Source organism: Myotis nattereri (assembly GCF_964212035.1).
Source record: "Myotis nattereri genome assembly, chromosome: 7".
NCBI classification, from domain to species: domain Eukaryota; kingdom Metazoa; phylum Chordata; class Mammalia; order Chiroptera; family Vespertilionidae; genus Myotis; species Myotis nattereri.
This window is the reverse complement of record NC_138082.1, coordinates 69,152,576-69,167,135: the sequence shown is the minus strand read 5'-3', so window position 1 is coordinate 69,167,135 and position 14,560 is coordinate 69,152,576. Positions and strand designations below refer to the sequence as shown.

Here is a 14,560-nt window from a genome sequence, read left to right as displayed (position 1 = left end):
TATAGTATAACCATGACAACCTTCATTTGATCAGCTATATCAAATGTGGAGTGTGATGCAAGATGAAAAAATATGTGAATATGAAGGTTTTTAAAAATTTATTATTGTTTCAAAGTTATATCTTTATATCTCACTATTTTGTAGCCAAAATATATATCTCTATTTCTTGCTGTTAGATTTAATAAAGATATGGCCAAAATTAATAACAAAAATAATTTATAGTCACTTTTAATATACTTAGTATATTTTGATATTACTTTTTATATTCGCTAATTCAAATGTAATGATTTCATTATGAAGTCCAAAGTGTCTCCAAAAATAATAGTAATTAAATTCTATTCCTTTTAAATTAGTAATCCACTTATTTGTAAAATCACTGTAGCTGCATCATTTAACATTTTTTAGGGTTCTTTCAATACCTGGCATATTTTATTACACATTTCCTATATATAGTTTTAGCTTCATTAAGGTGGAATAAACTCTCCTTGGGTTTATAGTCAAAGATTGACCCTAAGCACAATTTGAAAGTTATTTAGTTCAAATGTGAGATTGTTTTAGTCCTTCCTACTAAATTCTTAAGGAGTTTTGGGGATGCTCCAATTCACTTTTAGATACAACTTTTTCATTGCAGCATAGTGGTAATTTTTGAGAGAAATGAAAGGGAAAAAATAAACCTGAGTAAGGCTGTTGGGGAATCTTTTAAAAGTGTGCTGTTTTTTGGTATAACAATAAAGAAACAAGCAACTTTTTTCTGAGGTTTGTATTCCAAATTTCACAACTAGGCTGAAATTCTCATGGTCCTTTCTCCATATGCAGAGAGTCCTTGAGTGTATATGACTGTTTGATGAGGACTAGTGAACTAGAAATCAAGATCTTTGTAATCTCTTAATTCTATCATTTAAAATGATGCCAATTTGATAGAATGGCATTCTCATTTGCTTCATTTTCTTCATTTGCAAAATTACTTTATGATAGTGGAAGGAAGCTGCATTTGAAGGATGTTTATTATGTGCTTTGAGATCATTAAAGCTGATATCACTTTGCATACCAAGTGGCAGTGCTCATATTCTTAATATACGAAAGTTCCGATACAATCAACCTTTAACAAATAACATATCATGACCAACAGTTTATGCATAATTCCATGATGTAAATGTGTCTTCAGTAATTACTCCATCCTCTGAAATCTTGACGTGAGTCTTGTCTGTGCCACTCACATTGGGACTTTTATATAGGCCATTTTCTGTTGTTGTTTATCTTTTGTTATGTATACGTATGCCCTATTTACCCAAACAGATTGTGAGCTCTTGAGGGTGGGGGCTGTGTGTCCCTAGCTTCTAGCAATATGCCTTACATTTTGTGGATGTTAATTAGTTCTCCTTGATAGTTTGGACAATGTTTGGTCAGAAACACGTCTCCACAGTCTCCTAAACAAATAATTATTTGTGGGATTGATTCTACAGTAGGAAGAACGCTACTATGAAAGAGGGGAACACATATTGCTCATTATCTCTTGCATCTCTGATAGTGTCTCAATATGCATTTGAGGCCAACTGGAACAGAATAGCCAACAATATTTAACCACCAAATATGTTTTACTGATATCTATATATAGTATACAGTTGTCCATTGATCATTATTGAATTTATTTGATTATTATTTATAAAATATTTCAAATAACTAAATTAAAATGTCTACAGTGTTAACTTTATGAACCTATAAATAGGTTTAATTTGCTTTTTAATTTTTTATTTTTCCAATTCTAAACAATAAATTCAATTATTCTTATAGTCAGAAAAAAATGTGAAATTCTAGAAAAGATTTTTTCTATTCTGCTAAATCAAAGTATTAAAATTTTAATAGCATAAATACCGTTTTACATATTACTTTCTTATTTAAATTAAAATCTAACATGGCTGGGTGGCTCACTTGGTTGGAGGGTCATGGGTTCGATTCCCAGTCAGGGCACATACCCAGGTTGCAGGTTCAGTCCCCAATCTGGGAGTGTACAGGAGACAACTGATCAATGTCTCGCATCCATGTTTCTCTCTCTCTCCCCCTCTCTCTTCCTCTGTCACTAAAATAAATATAAGAGTATCCTCAGGTGAGGAAAAGAAAATCTAACATAGGAAAGACTAATTGCCAGCACCATATTGGCAAGGTTGACAGTTAATTGACAATATTCAATAAATATAAATGTTACTTGTTAAAACTCCTTTAAGGCATATTCAATTAATACAATAATATTACATTTGTTAATGAAAGCCTAGAAACCTATTTCTTTCTCCTGTCTTCTCAGTGCAGTTTGGAGGTGGGTTATCCCTCCTCCATCTTCTGAGGAACCACGCCAGGACACAGACCAAGGTTCTTAGCACAAGGGAAAACTATTATTGAATTAATACCAAAAAGACATAAGGAATGTGTTTGTTAGACATTTGTCCAGTGGACATGCTTGTATAATTTCCTAAGCATACATTTGTTATGAGCAAGAATTCAGATGGATCATTCTTTTAGTGTGAAAATGTTTGGGGCAAATTTCCCCAGACAGGTATTTAAAGATAGCTATTATTACAATTAGCATATTTCATTAAGATTGCTTTGGTGCCAAGATATATCCCTTACAAATTGGACTTGGTGGAGAAAAAGGGTTTCAAGGGATATTTGTCTAAAGGCTCCTAAGAAAATGGAAACCAGTAGCTCTTGCCTAAACTTATTATATTTCCTGTAAAGTCTTTATCCTCTTTACCCCAGGATCTGTCACTTAAGCAAAACATGTTATTAAAAGAATACATTAGTATGGCTTAATATCAAATAGTTTATGTCTGTTATTAGTTCTACATCACTTTGATTGTCATCAGGGGTTGTTCAATCAAAAGGTGCAATCAAAACTAACATTCTCTACTGATGTCTTTTCCCCCCCAAAGAGTGTTGAAAAATTAATTGTTCAAAGTTCTAATATGATTAAGAAAATCATTTATCAGAAAACTTAAAGAGGTAATGTAAAAAAGTAGATGGAGAACCTGAATTAAGTGGGTTTTGCCACTCAAAGACTTTGAAACTGCTTTCCTGTGAGTGACTGGGATGGAACAGAACAGTCAATTACTGACTGTAATTAAGAAGTGGATGCTTTTAAACTGTAGAGAGCAGTAGCAGACTTCTCCAGACTGTCTAGTAACGCAAAAGATCAGTGGGAAGACAGTAGGAAGGAAGTGAACTGTATCTCTCTGACAGTATGTTTTGAAGAAATTGCATTCATATAGTTCTGATCTAGCTTCCCAAAATGAATTAATAAATCAATGATTATGTATGATTAATGCAGTAAAATGTTTGGACAAAGAAACCTTTAAAACTCATTTTTGCTTGTGGTTGTTTTAGCAGTAAAAGATCTCCTTTCCATTATATAAAATGCACCAAAAATGCAAATGCCCTGATTAGTACTTATATTTTATCACTGTTTGAACTTACTAGCCTGGAAACTGAACTATATTGGCCCTTTCTGAAACCTTCAGGATGCAGGAAATCTAATTATATATTTTTTTTATAATTTCAATAATGGTTTATTTGTAACGGCAGGGAAATATATTGTAGATTATGTTTGGGCTAACATATTTTTCTTTTCGTATGCTAACAAATTGTGATATGATATAACACATACATAATCAAAATATTTTACATGAAGATTAGGAATTAAGGTAGAGGCCGAGGACATTACTAGTTTTCTTGGGTTAGTTAGAAGTGACCTTATATTTTTAGATTACTATTTCTGTGGAAAGATTTTATAAAATAAACATTTGGGATTTTATGGAAGTAAAGAACATTGCAAGGGTGTTTAGATAATTAGGCAAACATCAGCTTAACTGTGTTTTACTAGATACGTAAAAAAGACTAGCCTGGCCAGTGTGGCTGAGTGGTTGAGCATCAACCTATGAACCAGGAGGTCGTGATTCTATTCCCAGTCAGGGTACATGCCCAGATTGCAGGCTTGATCCTCAGTGTGGGGTGTGCAGGAGGCAACCAATCAATGATTCTCATCATTGATGTTTCTATTTCTCTCTTCCTCTCCCTCCCTCTCTGAAATCAATAAAAATATGTTAAAACAAACAAACAAAAATTAGTTAAAAAACAACAACCAGGAAAAAACCCCAGAAGATCATTTGGGGGCTGTTTTGAGCCATCCCAAATCTTACATGCAATTTTACTTTAAACAATAAATAGAGTGATTGGCCCTGGTGATCTGTCAAGTCTAGTGTGGGTAATTAATTTACTCTTATTTTCTAAACTTTGATTTTTCATAATTGCATGTAGTTTGGGTAGTTCCTCTCTCCTTACAGTTGTGAAATGTTAGAATCCATCTCCCTTAAGAATGGTTTCATTTCAGTACTGAGCGATGTTGCATCTCTATATAGTTTTTCTAAAAATAAATGACAAATGAATATTTATGTATATGTGTAATCGAAGATTACTTTAACACCCTGGGACCATTGTTATTAAATGCTGCCATAAGAATCACTGAAACCTTCAGAGTGAGCTATTCGGGGTAATAATTGTCACTTTAATGATAGAATTATGGAGACAGCCTGAAGCGTGATTTGTGATTTCCTGAACCTGTGCCTCACTGCAGTGTTCACCTCCTATTTAGAGCAAGTCGGGCTGAGGAGAGGTGACTAGCTCCTGATTCAGGATGTTGAAATGTCAGTCCTCTAAACCTCTGAAGCCTCGCTTGATGGGTGACAGCAGCCGGGAAATGTTCATCTTCCTGTTGAAACAAAAAGTCAATAAAACAAAGGGAAAATCTGCACAGTTCAGATTGATGGCCTAATGCAGAAAGCGTGCCCACAACCACTCTAATCCAATTCTTCTCTGAGTAGTCCTTTATGTGTGAAATCAAGAGCATTGCTCTGTTCCTATAGGGTCCCATCCTCTCTCTCACAGTTCTTGGGAGAAAAAGATTCGCTGAAATGAAAAACACATAGTTACATGTTAAATATTGCCAACTATTTAACAGCCCAGAGAGTCTGGAATGGGGATGTTCATTTGATAAATACTCTCCATGAGAGGTTCAAGTATGTAAATAAACTTCTATTTCTAATACACTCCTGTGGTGGGGAAATTGGTCCTTTATTAATTTCTGATAGGTCTTTATGATAGGAAAGTAGAAATATCCAAATGTTATTCATTTGAATGACCTTTTAGAAAAGTCTGCATTTAGTCTCTTTGGTAAGTAGTCTGTTTTAGAGCCCTCTATAAAAGGAAATCAAATGTAGAGATACTATTAGATTTAAAAAAGACAAACAGGAAAGAGCCAAAAGTGCAGAATGAATTCTGACACACCCGGGTACATTTTTCTGAGGCTCTGACTTAAGTGGATACTGTCTGCATTATTCTGAACTTCCTGGCTTGCTTCTCCTTGAGTTGGAGTAATTCAGCTTTAGAACTACTCTGAGTTAATCGTTCTATTATGAAAACAATAATGTATTTGTTATGACATGAAAAAACAGTTTATAGTGAGCAATTCAAAATGATACTAGTCTTCCAGTTTCCAGAAAGACAATTACTGGAATACAAGAAAATATTTCAGTGTATTAAAGTGTGTGTTTTTTGTTTAAAAAAAGGATACACATTTTTTAAACTATAAGAGATCTATTTTATTTGGTTTTCTTACCTGTCAATTTTTTTCTTTTTTCAGATCACAACAGCATCAGGAAATGAGTTCCTTCTACAGTCAGATATTGACTTCATCATATTGGATTGGTTCCACGCTATCAAAAATGCAATTGACAGATTGGTATGTATTTGTTTTGGCTGTTACCTTTATTAATTAAAACATAGTCATTTAAATCTTATCACATAGGCATATAACACACACATTGAAGTGGATCCTATGGATTGAGAGATATTAAATTATTTTAAGTTTAAACAGAGTCCACTAAAAACATTTTAGCAAATAGGATTTGTGGATATAAATTTCACTGAATTTCATTCTTTCAAAAATACAGGGCATTCATATATTTTTAATAAAATAACATGGACATTCATCTACTGGAGACTGTAAAAAGCACACAAGTGCTTAATAACTACTGAATTTTTACATTTTCAGTTAATGCAGTCTGTGATACATATTCTTGAAAATAAATATCAATGTATTGAAGCCCATATCATGGTTCTAATACCAGTAAATAATAATCCTGAGTACTGATTTTCGTTGTTCTTTCAATTAAGCTAGATTGTTATTTTCATGAAAATTACATATCTAGAACTTCCTAAATCACACATTCAGAGTATGTTTTTAAAAGAGTCAAATTAGCCCTAGCTGGTTTGGCTCAGTGGATAGAGCGTCAGTATGCAGACTGAAGGGTCCCAGGTTCGATTCCAGTCAAGGGCATATGTCTGGGTTGTGGGCTCGACCCTCAATAGGGGGTGTGCAGGAGGCAGCCGATCAATGATTCTCTTTCATCATTGATGTTTCTATCTCTCTCTCCTTCTTCCTTCCTCTCTGAAATCAATAAAGACGTATATTAAAAAAATAGTCAAATTATTTAAAATTACTCATTTTATACTAATTCTAGACCAAACATCTAATTTTAGGACACTAATATTTGCAAAATCTTGAGGAAGAAATATTTTTGAGAGCTTTTAATAAGGTATACAAGAGGAAAATACATTTTATGTGTGGTGTTTTTGCTCATGATGCTCTGTCTCCCATTATATGATTTTGATTTCAGACCAAAACTTTAAAACATAAATTAACAAAGTGACTTTTCTCCATCTCTAATATATGTTCTTTTCCAGTCAGGTATGAATGCTTGTGCCCCATCCCCCCCCACACACACACATACACATACGTGCACTCATGCACAAGCACACACACACACACACACACACACACACTCGCACATAGTTTGTCATTATGGGAGGACTCAGGAGTCACACTGCATGAGTTTGAATCCTGGTTCTATCATTTACTAGCTGTGTGACCTTGGACAAATTACTTATCTCTTTTGGCTTCAGTTTCCTTGTCTGGAAAGTAAGAATAATAATAAGAATACCTACCTCATAGGACTGCTGTGATGAATAATTGAGTTAATGCATGTGGAATGCTTAGGGTAATGCACAGGATTTAGTAAGCACCATATGTATAACTGCTATAAATTTGAATGTTAAGCTTGGCTCTAGAGGGCACCATCCCAAAAATAATTATCTTATTTTAAACATCCTTTTAAATTTAACATCAAAATAGATCCCCAAATTATTTTTTTTTAATTCTTTCTTCCTTTTAAATTTTTTCTGGCTAATCGTTTGGTGTTTCTAGCCAAAGGATCCAAGCACTCCATCAAGAAACCTGGAATTATTCAAAATCCAGAGATCCTCCAGTACTGAATTGCTAAGTCATTATGATAATGATATAAAAGAACAGAAACCAGAGCACAGAAAATCTTTAAGTAAGTATTTTTCTAACTTGCTCATGTTAACTTAGTCAAAATGCAATGCGTATGAAATATAAATGCATTAAAATGAGATTTGAGCCAAACTCATACTACCCATGACAGATGTGTGGCCGTTTCCTGGCCAGGGATCCGTGCACGGGGGGGGGGGGGGGGGGGGGGGGCAGTCTGAACATTTTGCTCACATCATTGTTGGTAATGCCTTTTCAGAAAATAATTGTTCCAAGGTCCCTGTCTTCACTTACACCGATACCTAAATCTCTAAGAAATAGCCATTGTGTTCAGATTGGTGATTGATTTTAAGAGTGGGAAATGTCAAGCGTCTTCAAACCTTGGTACGCTGACTATTTGATTTCCATCCAGTAAAAGATGTATGAGCGACCAGTCACATTTTGCCTAACTTAAACCAACAAACTGCAACTTTCTACACTTTTAGACCACCAGAAAGATTTAGAAATATGGATTGTGAAGTAGATGTTCTCTAAGGTCACATGTAGTTCTAATATTCTAAAAGGAATGAACTTGGAATTAAAAGGTCCAATCTCACCACTTATATCCTGATCTTGAGTACATCTCTTAATTTTTCCCAACCTGCTTCTTCCTCAATAAAAGGGGTTTTTTGAAAGGTTTCAGGTACACTTATCTCATAGAGTTGATTTGAGTCTCAACCTCCTAAAAGAAGAAGCAGATATCTTTGAAATTAGAGAACACCAATTTCCTAAAGTCTTAAAAACTATAGTACCTTCCCTGGATCATCCACTGGGCCACCTCAATCTTCTGATACACCATTTTTCTGCCATTTCTTCTGACCAAAGTGCAGTGTAGTTATATCCCAACCTTTTGAATTTAGGGAGAATTCAGTAATAGAGAAGGGATGCTAACAATATCTAGATATGTACCAGATATGTATGTATGTATGTGTGTATATATAATATATATATATATATATATTATATATATATATATTACATATATATTATATAATATATATATATTTGTGTGCATTAGGGAAGACTATATATATATATATATATATATATATATATATATATATGTATTTTTTCAAGGAAGAGGAAAGTTATGTTTATGTAATAACATATCTTCCAAAGCTAAATAAATTAGGGGCCTAAAATATAGAAATAGTATTACAATTTTAAGTAGATTTACCCTTTCAAAATTAAGTCATTATTTTAAGAACTGAACCATAATTTCACCAACTTCTAGATACATATTTAGCTAGCTAACTGGGTTAAGTTAGAGTTTAACATGATCAGTGTTAATGTCCTGAACTTCATATTGCTTTGCAAATATGTTGTGGAGAGTTAGCAATTCAATTTAAAAAGTTTCTTCTATATGATGGTACAGTTTGGAGTTATCTTATTTGAACATTTCCCTTTAAATTCTGGTAACTGTCCCCTTTTACTTCATATGGGATCAGATAAGGTAATGTTTTATAGTTAAAATTAAATTGTGAGTATATAATGTTAATTATATAACCATTTTGAAGTATATATAAAGGATGTATGAGGAAATTATCAGTAGATTTGGAATCTCAGATATAATTGCTGCTTTAGAGGAAACCTTGACACATTTCTAAAGCTTGGAGCTCTGGAAAAAATGAAGATTTGTAAAATTGTGTTTGAGAAACATTGAGGCAAATGGTTTCTTTGTTCATTAATAGTCACCTGAAATGTTTTAAGATGATACTGGGGGAGGGGGGGAGATTTCCTACAGACAGATTACCACCTACTCCTCTTTAGAATTTATTTTTAATTGAGAGAGACATTTATGTGTTTATTGACAAGAGACACATATGATTTACTCTATTTGATTCAAAATGTACCTAATTGTATAATGACCTTCAATTCATCATTTCCTTTGCAGTTCAAAAATCATGATAGCTAGGACATATTGAGCACTTACTGTTCATCAAGCATTGTTCTAAGTGTTGTCTTATACTGACTTAATTATCTCACTAACCCAATGAAGTAGGTATTATTATTAATCCTACTTTATAGCTGAGGAAGCTGAAGCACAGAGTTAAGACAACTCATACAAAAAACAAGTTATGTAGACAATTTTCAAAGTTAAGCAATCTGATATTAGAGGCTATGATTTTGACCATTACACTATACTGAAGAGAATAAATAAAAGGTAAATTTAGTTCATCAACCTTTGACTTAATGGAAATAGTATATTAAAATGGGATCCATAGAGATCAGTAAACTTAAACAGGGACCGAAAAACACATTAGCAAAAGAATTAAAACCAGATGTTTCCTTTGGACTTTGATTTTACTATTAAAATTAAAGGGTAATTTACTCATTAATGCTAGCCCTAATTTTAGAGAATGCTCCTTTTCTTTGTTTTGGTGGCTATTTATAGTTGTAAGCCTTTGTTAGGGCTAGCATATTTCTTGGAACATAGGATAAGGTTAATAGCCACCTATTACTTTGAATTAAGTTTATTCAGTATTTATGTATTCATTTTCATTTGAAAGGCATAATGATTGACCCACCCACACAGTATCAAATCAGACTATGCATTTGAAATAGTGATTAGCATGTTTTATATTAGTGTTTTTTGTATATTTTTTTTCAAGTAGGAAATATGCTGTGTGAAACTCCTCTGATCTCAGTCCTAGATTTGAACACCAAACTTAGGTTTTTAAAACATGCATTCTGTTTTATGTCACCCTTTTGAGATTAAATAATTATGTAGAATTAGAGATTCACACTATCTCCTTCCTTATTAGTAGTCTAAGCACAAACTTCATTGTCAGTTTGCTGCCTTTGGCTTCCTGTGCCCTTGATGTTCCCACGAGTTTTGTTGCCAAGATTGTAGACAGATAAAGCCAGAATTACTTTCTTAAAGGCATGTGAGCATCATTAGCAGCTAACAGGTGGTCATTTAATTGTCCAGTTTCCCTGTAGAACATGGGAAAAAATAGGCACTCTCAATGCGTGAATTCAGAAAGTTAAGTGCTTAAATATACTTTCCTTTTTAAAATATGATTCTAACCTGCCAACACTATTAAGAACTAATCACATATTTTAAGATATCAGTTGAGTCTAACAGACAAGAAGCCGGAAAATTCAATGTAAGGGCCAAATCACTGTGGGAAATTCAAGACACCAGCATGGGATGAGAGTGGGAGAGCAGCTCTCCGGGATGGCTGTTATGGAAAGTGGAGAGTCGATCAAAGAAAATGCTAACATCTTTTTCCAAGTCTTCCACTGATAGCAAAGAGGAAGTCTCAAATATAAAGCCTGCATCAGATAACCTTGGAGAGTTTTCATAACTTTTCTGGGCTTCACTGCCTAGATCTATAAAAATGGGTTTAATACTGTCCTTGCAGGATCATGTGAGAATTTGAAATTAGATATGTAAATACTTAGCTCACAGCAGGCACTCAATAAGTAAAAGCTCTTATTATTATCCTCTATGTCCCCAAGCAGATGGCACCAAAATAGGGCATGAGCCAAGGGTGGTGCCTGATGGAAGATTGGAGCAGGGCATATATACTTGACATCCTCTCCCTGAGTGTAGAGAAAATAGGGGAAAGGAGCCAGGACTGGAAATGGGAGCCATAGCTGCAAAAATCTAAATATGAGCAGCTGGTCTTTCCCCTGGCGACTCCCCAGGTGAAAATGGCAGCCAGGGCATTCTTGGGAGCAGCACACCAGGAAATAGAAGGGAGCCAAGAGATACTCTTGATTCTTTTATACCCAGAAGAGCATGTCATTTAAGAAGTTCCAGTTGATGGAAACGATTCAGCATCTAGCCATTTCACTGTTTCTTTACACATAGCTGTCGTTTATTCATTTTCATTAATAGATATACCTGAAGATGCACAACAATTTTTTTTTTATTTCACTCACATGCGCTTTTATTTATTTTTTAAAAACGTGTTTGTATTACTTTATGCTTTAAGGGTACTATACCTCATGTTAATCAATTTCTAAAAAGTAAAGATTACTTTTATATAAAATCAACATTTTAGCATTATAAATAAGCATCCCAACATGAATATGAGTTAGAAGAATAACATCAAAAGTCAAGAGAACTAAAAGAAAATGAGTTTTCTTTTATCCGCCTTTTTATTACATTATCATAAAAAAACACAAATGTGTTCTGGGTGCAATCCTAAAAGTATTTAGATATGGATTTCCAATTTGATAACCCCTTAGTAATGTGTATAATCAGGGTATATGTACCAGACTGCACGGTAAAGGTATAAATGGAAAAATTTGTTTGAGATATTTATACAATGTAGAAAATAAAAACACTTGTGAATCTTTAATGATATCTTTGTTTAAAAATGTGCCTGCAAAGAAATTATGGTCATGCCAAGTGAAAATAAGTTTGCTTGAGAAAGCAGTTAATTTTTGTACTAGTCTAAATAATGATAATACTGGTCATCCATAACTACAAGTAGACTATGTTCTCAAAATCCAATTGTAAACTGGATGCTCAAACCTCAACATATTTTCAGAAGGAAACCATGTACAAGCCACAAAAGCACACTTGAACCTTATGCAATCATTTAGAATGTTGTTTCCAGGGAACAGCTCATTCTGAGTTGTTGCCCTGCTGACCCTAGGAGCTAAGCCCTCCCAGTAGCATTGCTTTCCATCTGGTTTTCTTTTCTTTCTCCCCTACCTCTGCATCAGCTCCACCAAAGCAATTAAGATCCTCAGATTGGCTTTGGCTAGGAGGATCCAGAACCCTAAAAATCTCCAGTGGTGGCAGTGAGGAGATGCTGCGTCTCCCAGCCAGAAGAAAAAGTGGATACGGCGAAAAAGGACTTGGGAGGAAGTGTAGGCAGCATGGGTGGGAATGAGTCCTCAGCAAGGGCAGATGTTTCTTATAAGAAATGTGTGTAATGACAGATTCAGTCTGGCATTGTCCTAAATGTTAACATTTGATGAATCTAGGTGGTGTCTATATAAATGGTCATGATGTTATTGTTTTTAGTATGTTTGGAAAAGTTTCACAGATTAAAAACTGGAGTCCACACACATGTGCGCACATACACACGGCATTACTCATGTTCATAACTCAATAAGAGAATATACATATTTTCTACTTGTGGTTGCAAAACTTTTAAGAAAAGGTCAAATTTTCTGAATATGAGCCACATTTACCTCTTTAAATATAAAACATTGAAGACTTGTTTTCCTACTTTTCCCCCAAAAGCTAATATATTGATTTCTTGTGACCTTTATAGTAACTATGTAATTAAGAAAATTTATAAGATGTTTATTATTATCCAAATGGAAAATTCATATGAGTGTCTTGGATAAATATGTAATTATCAGTTGTTTTAAACACATATTCTGAAATCTGTTCTGGAGACTCACATAAATACAGATTTTAAAGTTTCTTCTTAAGTATTTTATTTAAAACAAACTAATCTTGCCAGTGCATGTAAATAATAAGATGAATAAGCCATCTGTCAAGAAAATAAAGACAATATTAAACTAGCAGAAATAAATTACATCTAGTGCTGAAGAAATAGAATAAATCTTACCTGAAAAAGACAAAAAGCTTATAATTTTTGTCAAAATTATGGTTATTGTGTTGTCAAAGAGACAAAGGTTTCTGATTTGGGTAGGATGGTCAGCCATCAGATTTTTAAAATCAATATTGCCACCCTGGCACCAGTTTCATAAAATATCCCCCTGAGAAAACAAATGATTGCACTAAAGTGTAAAAATAAATAAGTTTATTTTACTAGTTATAAGACAGACAAATATCTGAGGAACAGTGAGGGTCAGTTCTCTTCTATATTGTGTTCCCCAAGTTAAGGGAAGTTTTTATTTCAAAATATTCCACTTTGTGAGGAAAAATGTCAAGTTCTAAATAAAAATTCATGTTGCTAAAGCTGAGGGATTTAAAATCATGAGAAAAAAACAAGTATAGATTAGACACACACTTGATAATCAGGCATCCGAATTACTTTGTCAAAACAATGTTATTCATGAAGGTCCCGGGCTTCACTGATGTGTGTGACCACAGCGATTGCTCTGAAATGTGTTCCCCAGATAGCAGCAATCCCAACTTTCCTGGGACCCAGAGATTGGAGCTTCTTTAAAACATTCAGTTTTCCATGAATCATTGGATAGGACTTTGTTATTAGCTGAGCAAAGACTGTTCTGATTAATCTCTTCTTTCCCATCCAAGGGGATGATCTTGCCTTCTGACCTGTGGGTGTCCGTTGTCATGTATCTTGTAGCCTCAGCCACTCTGAGAGTCTATCTAACCCCATCAGCACTCAAACACTAGATCACCCCATCTCCTCCTGACCCTGGCGGTAACTTGGTGACCATATTTACCCTTAGATGAACTGCATTTAATCAATTTCTCATTTCGTTAGGTCAAATGGCATTTTTATTTCAATAACAGGCCAAATCCAGAGGGCTCTTTGCTCTAACTCTCGAGCAATATTTCGTTAGCATTAATACACTACTGTGACTGTGAACAATAGAAAAAATGCTCTTTGATCTCCTCTGAAAGTTTTCCTCTGTTTATTCTATGACTCTAGAATAGGCATATATTAACATTTACTTATAAAGTTAGGCATATAATATCTTTTCACTCTTGTCATATCAAGTTTAAAGTATTTTAGTTAAACATGAGGTTTGAGGCATTCTGACAGTGAATCCCTGTGCAGAGGAAAACATTCCTTTGAATGTAATGATCACATGCTTATGTATACAGGATTTGTTTGGTGTATTCCTTTTGTTTCTGCAGTATAGGAAAAATGCTACTGGTCTTCAAAATCCTAAGAGGAAGTAATTTGCTTCTTAGTGCATTTCTTTGGGTGTCCCAAATAGGCCTAATAGTATACTTAGAAAAAAATATTTATTGTAAACATATAATCTATGAGATTGTTTTTGAAAACAAGTTTATTTCTCTTCATAGTAAAGCTCACATCCATGTAAAGAAAATCAGGTATTTCTTCCATCCCAAAGTAGGAGAGGTATTGAGTCAATCTGTCAATTAATCTTTATTTGATTTTTTAAATAGAACCTGAAGCCAAATACTTCTGCTACCCAATTTCCCTAAAATAAATAACTACATTCATTTTTTATATATAAATGTAATTGGTCTAA

At 33.9% G+C, this 14,560-nt stretch overlaps 1 protein-coding gene across 1 annotated transcript in view; it reads left to right on the top strand.

The window, feature by feature from the left end:
* ARHGAP15 (Rho GTPase activating protein 15) overlaps nucleotides 1-14,560 on the top strand; it is a 676,830-nt gene that overhangs the window by 336,595 nt on the left and 325,675 nt on the right. Inside the window, exons 7-8 of the mRNA XM_081095909.1 lie at nucleotides 5,687-5,785; nucleotides 7,310-7,439. Of these exons, the coding sequence (XP_080952035.1) occupies nucleotides 5,687-5,785; nucleotides 7,310-7,439 (229 nt within the window). The remainder of the gene's footprint in view (nucleotides 1-5,686; nucleotides 5,786-7,309; nucleotides 7,440-14,560) is intronic.